The 20,202-nt window shown below is 43.8% G+C and overlaps 1 protein-coding gene across 8 annotated transcripts in view; it reads right to left on the bottom strand.

Moving 5' to 3' along the window:
- LCORL (ligand dependent nuclear receptor corepressor like) overlaps positions 1–20,202 on the bottom strand; it is a 183,332-nt gene that overhangs the window by 93,544 nt on the left and 69,586 nt on the right. For all 8 annotated transcript variants that reach the window (XM_074951619.1, XM_074951618.1, XM_074951621.1 and 5 more), the window contains exons 3-4: positions 7,308–7,387; positions 6,924–7,053 (exon numbers count right to left, since the gene is read on the bottom strand). In XM_074951619.1, coding sequence (XP_074807720.1) covers positions 6,924–7,053; positions 7,308–7,387 — 210 coding nt within the window. The remainder of the gene's footprint in view (positions 1–6,923; positions 7,054–7,307; positions 7,388–20,202) is intronic.

Here is a 20,202-nt window from a genome sequence, read left to right as displayed (position 1 = left end):
GTGTAGATTTTGTATAGTGTTGGCTGCCATGCTCACTGACAGCTTCTATTAACTAAGAAATTTGGTGGAGGGTGAGAAAATAAATATACAGAATTTCTGTCTAGAACGTAATACTTTTTGTCAGTTCATTTATGCATCAGTGATACCATAGGTGGCATCTGCCAGATTGTCTTGACAGGTTCCAGTAAGGCCTCATTCACTAGGAGAGCCACTTCAACAGAGGTGGTTGTGTGTAAAATGTCAAGACCTTTTGCTGCAACTATTGGACCTCCTCTAAAGGGATCTACAGTATGGCAGCAATATGTTTCATCAGCTCTTGAAATTGCTTTAAGTAGTCAGTGAGAGTATAGCCTCACATCCAGTGAAGATGATAAAATAGTAGTTTGAGGTGTTATCTCCTTATCTGCTCTAGCCTCTTGCCCCTCAAGAGACTGCTCTTGCAGGTGGGGCTGTTCAGGAAGTGACGGAGCAGGGAAGTGTTCTCCTCAATGATCCCCACAGGAGTAGCTAGGAGCCCTTGAGAACTGCTGACAATAGGCAGCTCTCGGGTCCCAGTATGGCCACTGAGGGGGACCACAAGGTAGAGAATGAGGCATCCAGTGCTGGTCAAACTAATGAAAAGGAATAAGAGATTATTTGTGCTTTGGTATTTTTCTGAGCGAATGGGAGATATCCCTTTGTAAATGGGTGACTCCTGTACAGATATTTAAGAATCCAAGGAGTCGTCCTCGACATATTCCAAACGAGGGGCAGCTAAAAAGGGTGAAGATGGTTGTCTGCCCTGTGGTAATAGGTACCAGAGAACTAGGAGGTACCGATGAAAGATAAGGCCTTGGTGACTCAGAAGATCTGACAAACATTCCGTACCCATTAACAAAAGGAGATTCTGACTCATCCAAATCCAGTCTCTGGAGCACCTAAATTTCTGTGAAACTTAGCGCATCTACACTGTGAGTGAATGAGGCTCTGAACTGGCTGAGGTCAGTACCAAGGATGTTGTTTGCTGCATCAGTACTTGTTGAGTGGATTATGTTGGTACCGATGTTGATGACTTCAAAGGCACTGTGTAGTGATCTGAGACACCTGTTTAGGTACCAAGGGGTCTGAAGACAGTATAAGCTTCCTACATAACTGCCATACTGGGTCAGACCAAAGGTTCATCTAGCCCAATATCCTGTCTTCCGACAGTGGCCAACGCCAGGTGCTTCAGAGGGAATGAACAGAACAGGTATCATCAAGTAATCCATCCCCTGTCGCCCATTCCCAGCTTCTGGCAAAAGAGACTCTAAGCACTCTTCTTGGTGCAATGTGCTTAAGAGTCCCTACTGCAATGGTCGGGCTTCAGTGCAGAGAACGATTTCCATGGCTCTTGGATGAACAAGAAGTCTTTAACAAGCTGCCAGTACCAGAGCAGGCTGGAGTCTCAGATTTATCCCATCTGGAACCAGATTTTCTGGAATGGTCAGATTTTGGCAATGACCACATCTTCTTTGACAGAGGCTGTCTGTGAGAAAATTTAAAAGTCCTCTTTCTGGGTGCCTTATCGATACCCTTTCTACTCTTATCCCACAAAACTCGGTGAATGGGGTACTGAGGTTGATGGGGCGCTGTGTTCACTCAGAGGCTGATGTACAGAGCGGTTACCCAGACCTGTATACAAGGCTGGTTGCAGGGATTGCTACATCGTAAGAAGTCTAAATTTAATTACCCTGTTTTTTTGAGATCTGCTTTTAATAGATAAGCAGATTTTACCCTTTAATGGTACATGGTTGTCTACCAGACAGTGGAAGCACCAGGAATGTCCATCACTAACTGGAAATCGATTCCTGGTGGGTGAAGCAGCATTTGAATCCCAGCATAACTCTGCAAATATTATTCCTGAAGATCAGCCTTCAAAGGAAGGCCGGAGGAGGGGAAAAAAGGGTGTTAAGAAGAAGAAAACAAGATAATATCAAACTATAAAACTATGCCACAACAATAAGAAATAAGTAAACTAAACTAAATTATCAGAAAAGGCTGAGTTATGAACTCCGTTTGAAACAGTCATAGTAGGCACTCCATCTCAGGCCAAAAACGGAAGTTGAGAAGTAACTTAAGGTGTTTTGCCCACGCAGCTCTATATAACCACCGTAACGGGGAAGAGGATGGCAGGTCAAATGAGCACTGCTACTGAACATCTCCAATCAAAGGTGCACACAAACTTGAAGTGAAGCACCCGTAAGAACACTACTCGTAGAAGAACAGAACTTTACCACACCCATGGGACAATTCACATGTGCTCCTTTCTTTTTGTGCTCATTGGCAACCCCAGAACGGGTGGACTGTCCACCAGGGCTCAGCTGGAGGGCTGAGCATCTTCTAACTGGTCTAGCACATATCTATACTTGGACTAGTATGCTAGAGTGCCCAGATGTTGCAGACCTGAGGCTGGGTGAATGCAAAGACATGGTTCGGGCAGTAAGGGGTGCTCCGGACAGGAACATTATGACAAAGGATAAGAGAAATCAACAGGGATTTTTACAAACATTTGTTGAGCATTCTCCCCAGACTTTTGGAGTTTCACCTGGGATTTTAACCAAAACTTTTGGATTTCTCATTTTGTTTTCAGCTCTACTTTGGCCCAATTCATCAATTTTAATACTAGATTTTGAAAGACATAAGGAGAGTTGTTCAAAAATGATTAGTATAAGAAAGTGAACAGTTGCTACTGGATCAAACGTAACAGAAACCTCCAAAAATCCTGCAAGTAACACAAGTAAAAAGCAGGGAGGCAGAAGAGCTAAAGGATATGTTGGCAACAATTGTAAAAATTGGCCTTTGAATACATTTCTTTTGGAATTAGAAGACTGTAGTTAACATAATACAAAATCACTTCCACCCTTAAAGTGTCTTAATTATTTGAATAATCACAGGACTATCTAATAGCCAACCTTGTTGTTTTGAGGTTAGTGCACTACCTTTTGCAAGATCAGACTCCACTCACATAGGCCAGCAGGAGCTGAAAGAACTTTAGAGGCAGCACAATTAGATTTTGCTAAGACAGGAATACCTCTGAGTCTGAACTAACCTCTATAGGCAAGAGAAGAGTAGGGATAAGGAACATAGAACTGAAAGGCACCTCCTGGTTCATCAAATCCTTTCCTCTGTTATCACAGGCAGCCCCATCACATAATCCCATTCTTAAACTTATCAAGCTCCACCTGAAACCTAGTTAGGTTGTTTGCCCCCACTATTCCCATTGGAATGCTGTTCCAGAACCTCACACCTCTGATGGTTAGCAACCCTCTAATTTTCAGCCTACATGTATTCGTGACCAATTTATACCCATTTGTCCTTGTGCCAATGGTTATCCTTTAGCTAAAATAGCTCTTCTCTCTCCCTCGTTTTTATTCCCAATGTATTTAGAGAGAGCACTCATATCCCCTCTCTCAGCCTTTAGTTACTCAGGCTAAACATGCTGAGCACTTTTAGTCTTATCTCATAAGATGGACGTCTCTATTCCATGATCATCCTCCTAGTCCTCTCTACACCTATTCCAGTTTGAATTAATCTTTCTTGGGATGACCAAAACTACACAAAGTATCGGAGGGGGTCCAAACACAACAAAATTCACCGTGGAAATCAAGTCGGGGGAGGTCAGGATATGGAGAGTTTTGGCATCTAGGGAATAAGGGTTTGGAAGCACAGAAAGACTTGAATAGCTTGCAGGAAAGATCATTTTGTTGTAAAAGAGAACTGCAATGGATGGTGCCTGTCTTAGCTTATGGCTGCTTGGAAGGACTCAAATCACCCTGACTGTACTGCTCCCTGCTCTGCTTGTGACTCCACTTCTTAACCTCTACTGCAACTGCCTCCGGTTTTCCATCTTCTCTTGCACAGAGGTCTGATTCTGTAAGGTGCAGAGCAAGACCCCTTCAAGTCCTATGGATTTCAATGGGAGCCACTGGGGCTCTGTACTTCTGAAAAAATCAGGCCATTCTTATTTAGAAAACTCAATAGGAATTCCAATGTTATATACTTGTACTTAGTTTGAAAATTTGGGCCTAAGCATTTCGTGTATTTCCAGACAAAAACTGAATTAAGATGGAGTTATGTTTGAGAGTACATCTCAATATTTTAATAAAATGAACATACTTGGATGTTGTAATTGTTCCAAAACTAATCAAAACCTAGAAAATTCAGAGTTAAGGTTAAACTTAAAAATATCCAAAGATATTAACTCTGCCCTGTAGTAATATAATGCAATAACTATGCTAGTCTGAAAATGCATTTTACTATTTGCGGGTCAAGATGAGAGGAAAAGGATTTTTAAAAACACATTAGATTTTTTCATATTTCTTTTTCCTAAACATTCACCTCTTCCCCATAGCAGCTTCTCTAAGACTGGGGAAGGGAATGGGTGACTTTTGGTATGTTATCTAACTGAAAAAGCATCTTTGTTCCATAGCCTCTGGGACCCACCACTGGAATAATGAAAACCCATCTTATAAAAATTAGTTCAAAGAGACCCCAAAAGAGAAAGAGAAGGAAGAAATGGGCAGAATCTGGCTAACTTTCAGATCTGTTGCTTAGTAGAAAACAGATACTACATCATCTCTGGCTTTTCTGAAATGTCCTACTAAATTTCTGTAACTGCCTAAATCAATATTAGACTGAGCTTCTATACACAAAACAGAATTTTTCAACCATGAATGCCTGTAGAAAAACCAAATGCCACAAGCACATATTTAGCAGATGGATTTGTGACATTGTAGGATGCCTCGAGATCTACTGAAGTACCTTCATGATGTCTTTAAAAAATTCTATCTTTGCTCTCAACATAAGAGGCCACATGGAATGAGCCTCATAAATTTGCTGCTCACTACTTGCATTACAGTAACTCCCAGAGGCTCCAACTAAACTGGTCATATGTGAAGTCTGTGGTAGGTTTAGTCCAATTTCTGAACCATAAGACTATCCTTCCTTGTAACAGCAGACCTACCTACCTGCTAAATATTTGGATTCTTTTCCCCCAAAGTCAAAGAGTTTGATCAAGAACACTGTGAAAATACCAAAAAGTATCAAAGAACAGCATAGTGATAGGGAAAAAAAATTCATGCCCTTTTTCCAGGAAGCCAGTAGAGGGAGTTAGATTTCCTGCATGTTGATGGGACAGAGAGAGGATATTTCCGTACCTCTTAAAACTTCCTTTAGAAGTTCTTTGCTCATACAGCAATTTTCTTTCTGTTCACTTTCAAAGTATCAAGCAACTTACCGGAACCTCAACTAAAGCAGTATCCATAAACAGCTGATATCTGACTAAAATATTGCACTTTTCAGGGAAGACTTGGGAGCTTGATGTGCACGTTTCTGGTGCTAAAGAAAATCCAGATCTCCTCAAGGTCCCTCTCACACAAAGTTCCTCTATAGAGACATAAAAAGATGGTGGGTGGGTTTGTCCTACAGTTGGCTAGAATCCCCAAAGTATAGAGGAGCTCTGTGGGGAGAAACTTTTCCAGATACCACCACCAAGAAGAAGAAGAACAAGTGGAAGCTGAAGGCAGACACCACATCCCAAGCTTAACTTAGAAGCAGCAAGAGGAACCTCCCGCCAGGACAGGCCATGGAGCAGAGCCCTGATTAATCTGCAACAGATGATTCTAAGGTGCACTAAGGTGACACCACAGCTGAGCTTTCTATTCACTCAAAAGTGAGATAAGACTGACCTGGACTCAAATGAAGCCAAGAAAAAAAGCAGGATTGAAATCCCCTAGTTTCTCAGATGTCAAAGTCTTTAAAGCAGGCCTATGCTGAATACACAGATCAAAAAGTCCCATCAATGCAGACAAAGGATCCAGACTCCTTGATTTTAAGGAGCTACTCCATATTTTCTCCATCCTGTAGCCAGGTAAAGAAAGAAAAAACAGCCACTCTTCCTTTCTTATTTTCCTTGGGAAAGGGTGAAACACCATTCTCTTCCATCTCTTTCTAGTTGCTTAGAAGAGAGCGAAGTGCCACTCCTACTTCCACTGACACACATGAAGAAACAGGTGAAGGAAGCAGATCTTTTTCTAGCACCTGGATTAGTCGCTGCTCTGTTTGAAACACAATAGGCAGAACAGATACAAAGAATGTAGCTCGGATACATATGTGCGTGTCGTAGAGAGCAGAGCACACTTATGACTGGTGCTCTGTTGTCCAATTAGTCTAGTAGGTCTCAGAAGAGTATTAAGCGGAAGTCAAAACTACCAGGCAGGAACTGAACTCTTGCAAATATTTATCACCAAATTCAAGGGAGAGAGAAAGTTGTGCAGCCCTTCTAGCAGGTGACTAGTTTATTCCCAAGTTAGCATCAAGAGCCAAACTGACTTGTCATCCACGCTACATACCCCACGAAATTACCAGGGTCGAAATCAGTGACAGCAGTCATGGAAGTGAAAATGTGGAGTTACTGAATGCTATCAAATAACAGGTTTCAATCACTAACTTGGTTGGATTTAGAGTAGCAACTATGAGATAAGAAGAACTATATCTCGTTACTAAACCCTTGAGATATCCAATTCCCCCCTTTAAAAAAGCATTTTCTTGTAAAAATAGAAAAAGCAGCTTAAGAACAGAAAAATATTTAAATGCTTCAAGAATCCAGGGACCAAAGGGAGAAGAATGCATCATGGGGAAGGCAGAATTCAGGAACAAAATGAAACTGGAGGATAGCAACAGCAGGAGAGGAGAGGTAAGCACCACTGCGCCCGCTGGTCCAAAAAGAAGGGTGGGGGGGAGGAGAGAGAGAAAGGAAAAGAAGGAATAAAAGACAAATAAAATAAAACTCAGATCTCAAAACTGGAGTAATAAAAGCAATCTGGGATTGAAAAATTATCCCTAAATCATGTGATTATTCAAAACTTTTACTGCATAATTTAATGTGAAAGACATGCTTCTATTACCTTTCTTTCGAAAGAGTGCATTTAGGTAATTTTCTGCTTGGCATTCAATCTTATCAGTGTTGGACTGGCCCTGAGATGATAGTTCCTCTGTTGGTGTTGACTGTGAAGAACCAATAACTGGGATACGCTCCTAGAAAATGTAAGATGGCAACAGATCTCAATAACAATTATAGCTTGTTTTCAGAACCCAGGACATGAATGAATAGCATAAATAAAAAAGATTTCTGCCAACTTAACATTCCTCCCTTACGCCCCAGCCAAAACAAACCGTGTGAATCCATATGGGAAATTTCATTCTCCAAGCTCTATTTTTAGACCCAATATTTCAAAAAAAAAAAAAAAAAAAAAAAAAGTTTCAACAATTTATATCACATTCATACTTACACTGACTGTTTCTTTGTGTAAGTTACAAAAGGAACATTTTTCATCCATTGACCAGTCAGTCAGCTCTTCTGGCTCACAGTCTTAAAAGAAAAACAATTAAAAAATTTTATTTAAAGATGAGCAAATATAGATTGTTTAAAAAGGAACAAAGTGTGATCAATTACAAAGTTAAAATTTCTAGTCTAACATGTATTTATTAGTATGATTTAGTTGGTAGAGATCAGAAGGCTCTGAGTTCAATTCCCACATCAGGATACTTGGGATCAAAGCTGACAATGGAGGATGGGGGTGTTATTCTTTAAATGAAAGATAAAACCCAGTGGTCACTTTGGCTGTCTCTTGTGGTTATCCAAGTCATATTTAAAGATCCTATGACTCTTTTCAAAAGGCAGCATATTAACCTGAGAGCCCTGGTTAAAATTCTTCCTTTCAATAACAAAAGATTTGAATGTTAAAGCAACTTGTAAGCTACTAATTAGGGCACAGTGGCTTTGCCATTTAGCCATGCAGATGTACTACTACTGTGCAGTAACTAATGTTGTACTGATACTGCATATAAATCAACATTCTACTGTAGCACTAGAATAATATATAAAAACTTCCTAAATACAATATACAGAATATCAATACAGTAATTGAACAATCTCATCTCTATTTCAATGAATATATACAATAGATAACCATTCTCTTCCTTCTTTCGTCAAAAACCAAAACAGAACTGCCATATGCCAAAGTCTTGATTTTGCTCTGCTAAATAATTCAAGAAAATTTCAAAAACAAAATGAAAGAACACAACAATGAACAGTTTTATTTTTTTTTCATGTGAACATTATACTTGTGAAAAGCTGCCAGACTGACAAATCCAGAGACTGAATTCCTCTATCAACAGACCAGATACAGCACTGTCAGCACTTGTATAAACTTGAATGGAGCTCAGTAGCAGAAAACAGTAGTACCTAAAAGCTGAAAAAGAAGCTTTATGTAAAACAAACATTCTTGTTGAATGGCCATGTGAGAAAAATAAAATAAAAAAGGGCAAAAGTCAAAGAATCTAAGAATTCTGAACCTAAATGAATATATCAAAATGGAACATTTAATAATAAACATAACATTTTGCTGTGGGAATTGTGTTATATTAATTGATTCCTAGTTGAATTCAGAGCATGATGTTGACACATTCTGCATGAATTAATATCATACAATTCACTGTCTTATGACATAATTAAACATATATTCAATCTCATTGCTCCACTCCAGGTTCAATCTCAGGTGTTAAGGCCTTGTCTACTCTAGGAAACAGAACTGTTATTGACAATGACTGTCAGCAATCAGTTTAGCTGGATCTGTAGTTGAAACTCTGACACTGTAGGAGCAAAGAGGGACATACTGTTTGAGCCATAATTTCCAAAACTGTAATTAAAAACTTATCTGAGTGAGTTGCTGAAACAGTACGGAACACAGTTTGGCCTTGCCTACAATTTGAACTAAAGAGTTTTCAATATTGATTCAATTAAACTGACTGCTGACAATCAGTGCTAGTAACCGTTGGATTTAATAGTGTAGACAAGGCCAGACAAAATTTCTGCAGAAAAGTCTAAATTCACAGATGATACCTTGCAATTCTAACACAACATTATGCATACTGGAGAAGTGCCTGGTATCCATGGCAAATACAAGTCAGATGCCACCCCATATTCCAAGTGCATGGCCTTTAATTCTGCCACCTTCCAGTGAAGTGAAGGGGTTCAGCTAACTCCTTCAGTATCAAACAGTTTCTAATGAAGGTTATTATATTTCACATAACTGTACTAGTTTCTGAAATCTATATACAAATGCATTCTATCTATTTAACAAAAGACAGGCTTTAGAAGAAAAAGGAGAAAAATGTATTCCTGAGCAGAGAATCTCCTCACAGAGTACATCCTACATACAGCAGCCTCTCATTTAAGCCAGGAGATCGTTAGCTAGAGTCACTTTAGGACTATTTAGGGTTTCACACATTAAAACCAACACCTTAAAACTTCACCTGGGAGTCTGTGGTGGCTAGTGCAAATTATGGAACACAGGTTTATGGTGTAATTTCCTATAGGAAATACTATTTAATTAACAAAGAAGATATGTTGATATTTAATTCAATAACCTGACTAATGCAACCAGTATTACTTGTATTTTTTTTAAATTTAGTTCAGTTTGTTTTATTCCGCCCTACAGTACCAATATTCAAGAGAATTTTATACTAGCATTGTGCTATATACGGTATTTTGTATTTATAGTATAAAAGTTATGGGGGGGGGGGACAAATTGGAAGTTTTTACAGCTGAAGCTTTTGGCAGCCAGGAGGGAACAGCAGGTGGTGAGACTTGGGATAAGCATATTAGCTGAATATTTCTGCTGGATGACTTTAGCAGTTCATAACTTTTAGAGTTATTATTTCAGGCTGTCTGCAGACTCTGGAAGACATCTCTTGAGAATCAGCTCGTCTTTTTAAAGCTTACTCTGAAATCATAAAAGAGGTTTGGTTTTGTTTGTTTTACATGAAAGCTTGGATTCTGGAGCTCAGTTTTGTGGCAGGGGTTGAATTTTGTGCGAAATTCCTCTACCTTGGAATCACAGAACATAGGGGGTCCTACTATACATAAGGCTAATTGGAGATTGTTCCTGGACTCGAATAATAGAAATGTCAGACTCAACAGCAACACTGAAAGGTCATCTAATCCATCCTCTTGCACTGAGGCGGACTAATTATTATCTAGACCATCCCAGACATGTGTTTGTCTAACCTCTTCTTAAAAACCTCCAATGAGGGAGATTTCACAATTACCGTAACTGTTGTTCTTCGAGATGTGTTGCTCATGTCCATTCCACATTAGGTGTGCAAGTGCTGCATGCACTGTTGCTGGAGATTTTTCCCTCGGTGGTATCCGTCAGGCTGGCTCTAGCACCCTCTCGTGCTCTGCACTTATGTACTGTTATAAGGGGCACTGCCGGCTCTGCAACCTCCTCAGTTCCTTCTTGCCGGCTAACTCTGACAGCAGGGCAGGTCATGGAATGGACATGAGCAACATCATCTCGAAGAACACAGTTACAGAAAGGTCAGTAACCATTTTTTCTTCTTGGAGTGCTTGCATATCCACTACACGGTAGGTGACTCACAAGCCCAAAGGAGGTGGGCTTGGAGTTCATAGACATGCAGATTGCAACACTGCTCTCCCAAAACTGGCATGATCACAAGCCTGCTGGGCGATGGCATAATGGGAGATGGTGGTATACATTGACAAACAGATTGCAGCCCTGGAGATGTCTTGGGTCAGGACCTGGGCCAGAAACATTGCTGACGAGGCCTGAACGGTCATTGAATGAGCCGTCATGATAGCAGGAGGGGGGATGCCCCCCTGCTTGTAGTATGTCTGCAAACAGGAGGTTATCCAGGATGAAATTCTCTGGGCTGAGACTGGCAGGCCTTTTATTCTTTCTGTGATTGCTATGAAGAGTTGTGTCGATCTATAAAAGAAGCTTGGTTCTCTCGATATAGAAAGTTAGTGCACATCTAACATCCAACGAGTGAAGGCGCCGTCTTCCGAACTCTTGTACTGTTTCAGGAAGAAAACTGGTAGGAAAAGGGCCTGGTTACCAGGGAAGTGCTAGATCACCTTTGGAAGGAAGGCTGGATGGGGCGCAGTTGAAACTTGTCCTTAAAAAACATGATGCATGGTGGTTCTGATGTGAAGGCCCTGATTTCCGAGACCCTTGTGGCCGAGGTAATCGCAACCAGGAAGGCGACCTTCCACAAGAGAAACAGCACAGGGCACGATGCCAGCGGCTCAAAGGCAGAGCCCACAAGTCTCGACAGGTTTAAGTCAAATGGTGGAATCAGCTTGTGAATTTGAGGGTAAAGTCTTTCTAGCCCTTTCAGAAAGTGGATGGACATCTTGTGCGAGAAGATTGACCTGCTGCTCACTGGGGGGTGGAAGGCTGAGATCGCTGCTAGGTGTACCTTGATAGATGTGAGGCCAGGCCTACTTATTTCATATGGAGCAGGTATTCCAGCACAGATTGGAGGGAAGACCAAACTGAGAAACGTTTCCACTTAGCCAGATAAGTGGCCATAGTAGAAGGCTTCCTACTATCTAGCAAGACCTGGAGTACTTGCTCTGAACAGGCTTGCTTCTCTGAGTTCAACCATGCTGCTTCCATGTGGTCAGGTGAAGGGTCCCAAGGTTTGTGTGGAGTAAACGGCTGTGATCTTGTGAGATCAGGTCTGGGCAGAAGGAGATGGGCAGTGGGGGTACTTCTGACAAGTCTAGTAGCATGCCGAACCAGTGTTGGCACGGTCATGCTGTACCTATAAAAATTAATACTCCCCTTGTCCCACTTGACTTTCAGAAGGACGTTGTGCATCAGAGGAACTGGAGGAAACGCATAGAATAGGAGCTGTCTATGGAAGCAGGAAGGTGCCTGAAAGGGAGCCCAGGCTGTGACAGCGCAGCAAGCAAAACTGTTGGCATTTCCTGTTCTGCCCGGCTGCGAACAAGTCTACCGGGGGAGATCCTCACCTCTCGAAGATGAATCTGGTGACCTCTGAGTGAAGGGACCACTCATGGTGAGAGGAGAAAGATGTGCGGAGGTTATCTGCCGGAGAGTCCAGGGCTCCCGAAGATGGGTAGCCTCGAGGTGAACAGTGTGCTTCATACAAAAGTCCCACAGATGGACATCCTTCCGGCACAGGGTAGAGGAGTGCGCTCCTCCCTATTTGTTGATATAGAACACGGCTACCATGTTGTCTTTAAGAACTCATGCTACTTTGCCTGTGATCTGGGGAAGGAACACTTGGCAAACTTAGCAGACGGCTCTGAGCTCTGACGTGTATGTGTAGGGAGAACTCTTCCTGGGACCCCAGACTCTGTATCCTGAGGTGTTCGAGGTGAGCTCCCCTACCTAGATCAGAAACAAGGGATACTGAAGGCTGGGGGATGGGGGTGATAAAGGAATTGCCTGCACTAATCGACCACGGGTCCTTCCACCAGTTGAGAGAGGCAAGTACCAGAGAGGGAACTGTAAGCACCAAGTCTAAGTGGTGCCTCTTCGGTGAGTACACCGAGGCCAAACACATCTACAGGGGTCTGAGGTGCAACTTTGCATGTCATACCAAGTAAGTACATGCAGCCATGTGCCCCAAAAGATGTGACATTGTCTGGAATCGAGCCTCTGGAATATAGGCTCTGGCCTGGGTTGAGTCTAGAATTGCTCAGATAAACTCTATTATCTGTATTGGAACAAGAGTAGACTTTTGATCATTTATCAACAGGCCCAGTGTTCGATAGGTCGTTTGGAGCAGGCTGATTCTGTTCTTTACTTGAGCCTCTGAGCAGCCCTTGATCAGCCAGTTGTTGAGGTACAGGTAGACTTGGACACCTCGCCTTCTGAGGAAGGACACTACCACCGCCATGCATTTCGTAAAAACCGAAGGGGCTGCAGACAGACCAAAAGGGAGGACAGTGAATTGCTAATGGGTCTGGCTTATAATAAACCTGAGGAACCTTCTGTGGCCTTGGAAGATGAAAATGTGGAAACAGGCATCCTTCAGGTCAAGGGCAGCATACCAGTTCCCTGGATCTAGGGAGGGAATGATGGAGACCAGGGAGACCATGCAGAACCTCAGTTTCTTGAGATAACTGTTGAGGCAGTGCAGGTCCAGGCTGGGTCAAAGACCCTCCTTGCCCTTCGGAATTAGGAAATATTGGGTGTACAACCCCTACCTCTCAATTTTTGAGGTAATTCCTTCAGATCTCCCACCTATAGGAGGGCTTGTACCTCTTGGGCTAGCAGTTGCTCATGAGAAGGGTCCCTGAAATGGGATGGGAGGGAGGAGTGGAAGAAAACTGAAGGGTATAACCATCCACCACCGTACTCAGCATCCAGTGGTCAGACGTGACAAAGGTCCAAACTGGAATGAAGTGGGAGAGTCGGTCAAAAAACAAAAAAGGAGGCACGATCTGATGCAGAAACTGATATAGCACCCTTGGGTGCACCTTCAAAAGTTCTATTCGGGGCCTCCCAAGTACCTGAGACATCCCGGTAGTGAGGCTGAGGTGAACAGGGATGGTTGCCAATGTTTAGAACCCCTACTCCTTTTCTTCAGCAGGTCCTGTCTCTGCAGTGGTGCCAAGAAGCGGGCCAGTTGCTGGAGCCTGAAATGCTTCCTCGAAGGAACTGGAGGATAGAAGCCCAGTGATCTGAGAGTAGACGTGGAGTCCTTCAGACCATGGAACTTTGCACGTCCATTTGCTCTGAGAAAAGAGGTATCTTCTAATGGGAGGTCTTGGATAGACTGTTAAACCTTCAGTGGGAGTCCCGAAGACTGAATCCATTAGCATCGCCTCGTGACCTCTGCGGAACCCATCATTCTGGCTGCCATGTCAGCTGTGGCCAGGGCTGCCTGGAGTGAGGCTCTGGCTATGTTGTTTCCTTCCTCTAATAGGGCAGAAAAAACTCTTGCCTGGAGTCCTGAGGCAGCAAGTCTTTAAATTTCTCCAGAGATTCCCAAACGTTGTAATTGTATCTCCAAGCAGGACTTGCTGGTTAGAAATACAAAATTGGAACCCTCCAGTCAAATGAATTTTTCTGCCAAAACAGGTCTAGCTTCTTTAAGTCCTTCTAACTGGGGATAGTGCTTGCCTAGTCTTGCCTGTCCCTCTCATGGGCCATTATCATCACTAGGGAACCTGAAGGAGGGTGAGAACATAAGTATCCGTATCCCATTCTCTGCCCTCTGAAGCAGGAGGGAGAAAAGATAGCGTCTGCCACAGGGATCTGACTGGGCCCATAACAGCCTCATTGATGGGTAGGCCACTTTAGATGAGGCTGCTGCAGTCAAAATGTCAATGAGGCTATTATCCTCTTTAGAAGTTCCTGATGGGCTCTAAACTCATCTTGTGACAGTGAGTCACTCAGCCCCGAGATTGCTTCACCTGGGGGGGAGGAGAAAGAGGGGGGCTTTCTCCTTTTCTTCTGCCCTTATGATGTCCCCTGGACCCACATCTTCTGTGTTAGTACTGGTCTTGGTACCACAGTCTGGGTTGGGTGCCGAATGGGGCAGCGTAGAGGCCCTCCTTTTGGATTTGACCAAGTAGTACCGGTGGAACTAGGTATTAGGGGTAGGGGCCCCAGTGTCCAGGGAAATTCCCACAGACTCCAGAACAGCCACTGGACCTGAATCATCCACTGTGCTCCAAGCTATGCTGGCGGGACATAGGCTGGGTAGCAGTGGTGGCTGTTGGAGCCCTTCACCCAGCCTCTCTCTGACTGCGAAGAAGAGTCCTCCCGAGCTGACCATGGGGGAACAGTACCCTTTGCTTCTGCCGGTCAGTGCCCAGGGACCGGTGCCGGTTTGGGAAAGACCTCATCCATATAAGAACATAATAATGGCTATACTGGGTCAGACCAAAGGTCTATCTAGCACAGTATCCTGTCTTCCAACAGTGCCCAATGCCAGGTGCTTCAGAGGGAATGAACAGAACAGGTAATCATCAAATGATCCATCCCTTGTCACCCATTCACAGCTTCTGGTAAAGAGAGGCTAGGGACACCATCCCTGCCCATCCTGGCTACCAGCCATTGAGGAACCTATCCTCCATGAATTTATCTAGTCCTTTTTTGAACCCTTTTATAGTCTTGGCCTTCACAACATCCTCTGGCAAGGAGTTCCACAATTTGACTGTGCTTTGTGTGAAGAAATACTTCCTTTTGATTGTTTTAAACTTGCTGCCTATTAATTTAATTGTCTGACCCCTAATTCTTGTGTTATGAGGCAGAAATAACACTTCCTTATTTACTTTCTCCACACCTAGTGCTAACACTTCAGGTACAACCATGAAAAAGCCCAACAGTACTGATAGCCCATCAGCAAGAGATAGTGGACTGTAAAGGAGCTTAGTCTTCCTGTGAACGTGTGGGTCAGCCAAGAATGGCTACAGGTGCCCTACAGAAACATATGACCATGTCACCTGATACTAGAACCCATCATGAATTCTGTACTTTTCCACAAGAAGCTGGGGGGGAGGGAGTGTGCCAAACTAGGAAACAAAGGGCTCCCGCCTTATGAAAATCCTATTTAAGGGTGGGGAGTGAGGTAATCGAGGTCATCAGTTCTCCCCTGTTACCCCACCCAAGATGACTGCTGGAAACAACTAAGACTGAACTGGAGGGAAAAACTGGACCCAGGCTGGAAGGGCATCTGGCCTGTGAAGAAGATTATTAGAAACACATTTAGCGTGAAGAATTTACATGTAACCAGTTTCTTTAGTGTATTAAGCTTAGATTGCGTGCTCTATTTTCTTAGTAATCTGCCTTGTTCTGTCTGCTACTTCCTTAACTACTTAAAATACACATTATAGTTAACTCATTTATTTCTGGTTTATGATATAATCCAGTTTATGTGATTTCAAACTGGCGGAGCAAGAAGTTGTGCATACCCTCCTCCACATTGAAGGAAGAAGCGAATTTAATGGGTTTGTACTCTGGGGGGAAGGGGGACATCTGCGTGCTGTGGCAAGCCCCATAAACTGAGCCTTCTCAGAGCAGATCTCGGTCTCTGTGCAGCTGGGTGTGGTCCTGCCTGTGTGCTTGGCTCAGCAAGACAAGTTAAAAGGGGCCCATGCTGGCAGAACAGGTAGACTCAGTGGTATCTCTGCATATCAGATGGCTTCCCAAGGGGTCCAACCCATCACAGGGTGACCATAGCTGCATGCAATATTTAAGACACTGGCGTACCATGGATTTATATAGAGGCAATATGGTATCTCTTTCTTAACAATTCCTTAAATGTTAGCTTTTTTGACTGCTGCTGCACATTGAGCAGATGTTTTCAAAGAACTATCCACAATGACTTCAAGATCTCTTTCTTGAGAGGTAACAGCTAATTTGGACCCCATCGTTTTATATGTACAGTTGGGATTATGTTTTCCAATGTGCATTACTCCGCATTTATCAACACTGAATTTCATCTGCCATTTTGTTGCCCAGTCACCCAGTTTTGTGAGAGCCCTTTGAAACTCTTTACAGTCTGCTTCGGACTTGAGTAGTTTTGTATCATCTAAAAATGTTGCCACCTCATGGTTTACCCATTTTTCCAGATCATTTATGAATATGTTGAATAGTGCTGGTCCCAGTATCAATCCCTGTGGAACACCACTCTTTACCTCTCTCTATTCTGAAAACTGACCATTTCTACCCTTCGTTTCCTATCTTTCAATCAGTTACTGATCCATGAGAGGACCTTCCGTCTGATCTCATTCCCTCATGGATGACAGAAAGACCAGTTTGCCTTGGGCAGATACTGAGGGAACCAGTGCTGGGGAAGAGCTTGGAGCCCCATGTCCCCTTCTGCTCGTTGTGCTCATCAGAGCCAGAGGTTGTCCCATTGGGGTCAGCAGTACCAGGAGTGATTATTAAGTCCCTGAATGCTGCGAAGGCCTCTGGGGTGGAAGGCACCGCAATCACTTCCTGGTGTCGGCGGGAGGTCCGGTACCAAACTCAATAGCCCCTGCAAACGGGGCACAGTTGATGGTGTGTCTGGGGAACTGGGGGGTAGAGGAGTGGCTCAATGCAGGTACACTCTGCTGCCCTCCCCATTTGTCCTATCTCTCAGACTGCTGCTTCTTATGTTTCTTCCTCAGCACTGGAGATTGAGAAAGGTGCTGAGAAATGTGCGGTGCCAGAGGGGTACTTCATACCAAAGCCAAGGTGCTTGGTGCTGAATCCAATCAGCTTAGCTCTGACACCAGTCTAAGTGCAGCTTCCATTAGGATAGCCCTCAGTCTAGCTTCCCGGTCTTTCTTCATACAAGGCTTAAGGTCTCGACAGATTTGATAGTGCTGTCGTACGTGAGCCTCTCCCAGACACTTCAGATAACTGAAGCGGGAGGTCGCTGACCAGAACAGACTTGCCATAGGAGGCACGAAGTTTGAAGCCTAGGAACTGGGGCAGGCCCGGCTCAGGAGTGAAGGGAGCCCCTCTAATGCTAAGAGAGGGGAACTAAATATCTACGCTAATAATATTTACTCTACTACTAAACTAAAAACACAAACTAAGCTAAAGACAAAACCACTGAATAATGCCTTGCCGAAGCAAGAGTTGTTCCAGCAACCGTCACAGGTAGTGTGAAGGAACCGAGAGGGTGTGGAGCCGGCGTTGCCCCTTATAGCATGGCACCAAAGGGTGCTAGAGCTGGCCCAATGGATACCACTAAGGGATGGCAATGGGGCACATGGTGTGGGCACATCTAATGTGAAATGGACATGAGCAAGCACGAGAAGAAGAACTATTTCTCGTGTCTTGCCTACAACACTCCTGCTAATACATCCCAGATTGATGTTTGGGGGGGTTTTTTGGCAACAGGATTACATTTAGTTTGTGATTCTCTATAAAACGAGATCCTTTTCTGCAGTAAGAACACAAGAACAGCCATACTGGGTCAGACCAGAGGTCCATCTAGCCCAGTATCCTGGTTCCGACAGTGGCCAATGCCAGATGCTCCAGAGGGAATGAACAGAACAGGTAATCAGCAAGTGATCCATTCCCTGTCGTCCATTCCCAGCTTCTGGCAAACAGAGGCTAGGGACACCATCCCTGCACATCCTGGCTAGTAGCCATTGATGGACCTATCCTCCATGAACAGGAAATGGGAAATGACTGCCTAGTACTCCCACCTAAGTAGCCATTTCCCATTTTGTATTTGTGCAATGAATTATTCCTTCCTAAGTGTAGTACTTGGCATTTATCCTTACTGAATTTAGTCATATTTCATTCAGATCATTTCTCCAGTTGGTGAAAATCATTTTGAATTCTAATACTGTCCTCCAAAGTGCCTACAACCTCTCCCAGCTTGGTGTTGTCTGCAAACTTTATAAGTGTACTTTCTATGCAATTATCCAAATCATTTATGAAGATATTGGATAGAACCAGAACCAGGACAGATCCTTGGAGGCCCCTGCTCCATATGCTCTTTCACCCCAATTGTGAACCATTGATAACTATTCTATGTATGGTTTTCCAGGCAGTTGTGCACCCTTCTTATAGTATGGTTGTCTAGGCTCTATTTCTCTAGTTTGTTTATAAGAAGTTCATGTGAGACCATATTAAAAGTCTTACTAAAATCGAGATATATCATATCGCTGCTTCCCTCCAATCCACAAGGCTTGTTACCCTGCCAAACAGGATATTAGAATACCACATGTTTTGACATGATTACCACCAAAAAAGGCAAGCTAGGAAATAGTTTGTCAGCTGGATGTGATGACAGGTCTTTATGTGGCTTGTGACTGCCTACAAAATCAAAATTCAAAAAGGGTACACCATGTAGAAACATACCAAGGTGTTAAGAATACAGTTGGGGCCAAACAAAGTCACAATCAGAATAAAAAAAGTTTATCATCACACGCCGGTGACAGATCACCTCTGCTCTTCCCTGACAAGGTGGGTATTCTTTCTTTAAAAAAAAAATCTGAATATTTCTGATTGTGAGGTGAGCGCTTAAAGCCTTTTGAATTTTGATAAAAATGGAGTCCAAGTGCCCTGCCAGGGAGCTTTTTCCCTTTTCCCCCCCTTTATGAATATAGGATGACTGAATGACAGACCCAAGAGAAAGGATTAGAGAGGCAAGGTGGGTGAGTTAATATCTTCTATGGAATCAACTTCCAATAAACCAGATTACCCAACTTTGTTTCTTTAATATCCTGGGACCAACATGGCTACAACTACACTGCATACACCAAGAGAAAGGATGATTTTTGACTCTTTTGCCTTAGTGAGACTACACCAAACAGGCTCTTCTCAGCTGCACTGAAGAGCTTTGTGATTCTCCTAAAATGCTGTATGAAAGCATGAAGAGTACAACCAAAGATGCCCGTGGACACCAATGCCAGAGATAACTATCTTCTATTCTGTATCACCAACATGAAAGGAGGTCTGGATCCTCAAGTTTTGTTACCCAGGTCTACGCATTTAGTCTCTCTGTTTTGGAAGAAAGCCCATTAAAGGCCTTTTCCCCACAGCTAAAAATGGCATTTTCCCAAGAAAGGCAGGAAATTTCCCAGTGCTAACTGCTAGCTCAATGAACTGGTATACACAGTACTCCTGGGGGGAATTCTGCATCACTGCACATGTGCAGAATTCATGTCCCCCCGCCGATTTCTTTGCTTCCCCATCAGATGTCATTTTTCTGTGTGGAAGCAAAGGGAAGGCACAAGGGTGGTCACGTGCCCCTCCCTGACAGTGCAGGTCGGTTTGGGCGTGCGGAGCAGCCAGTAGAAAAATAAAATCACTGCTGGGGGCGCGGGGGAATGGGCAGTCGTGCATTTGAGAGGGACACTCGCTGTTGTGGCACTCTCAGCGTGTAGGGGCAGGGCTTCAGCATATTTCTGAGGAGGTAGTAGTGGGGAAGGCTCTGTCCTCTCAGGCAGAGCAGTATACTCCTGGGGGAATGCTGCACCACTGGACAATGCAGAATTTTGCTGCAATTAATGTGCGTCCAGAATTTCCTCCCCTCAGTAATGGGCTGCAGTGCTGCTAGCTGCCACTAGGTCTGGCAGAGCCCAGCTCGTACATAGAAGACACAGCTAGGGGGATGGAAAGGGAACTAGAGGGTTCCTGGCAGCTGCAGTTCCCAGCATGCCATGAGGGAAGGAGAGGGCGGCACAGCGGAAACTCCAAGCATGCCTGGTACCAAGCATCAGGCTGTTTCTCCCTCTGAATCCCTGGGCTTGGGGTGGGGGGATGCCTGGGCTCTGGGGTGTGGGTATCTGGGTTGGGGGTCCCACAGCTGGGCTCTGGGATGGAGATGGTTTGGGTGTATTGGATGGGGGAGCCCCATGGCTGGGCTCTGAGGGGGGAGTGTCTG

This window comes from Natator depressus, chromosome 4 (assembly GCF_965152275.1).
Source record: "Natator depressus isolate rNatDep1 chromosome 4, rNatDep2.hap1, whole genome shotgun sequence".
In the NCBI taxonomy this organism is placed as follows: domain Eukaryota; kingdom Metazoa; phylum Chordata; order Testudines; family Cheloniidae; genus Natator; species Natator depressus.
The sequence above is the reverse complement of the archived record's forward strand: the minus strand, read 5'-3'. Positions and strand labels throughout refer to the sequence as shown.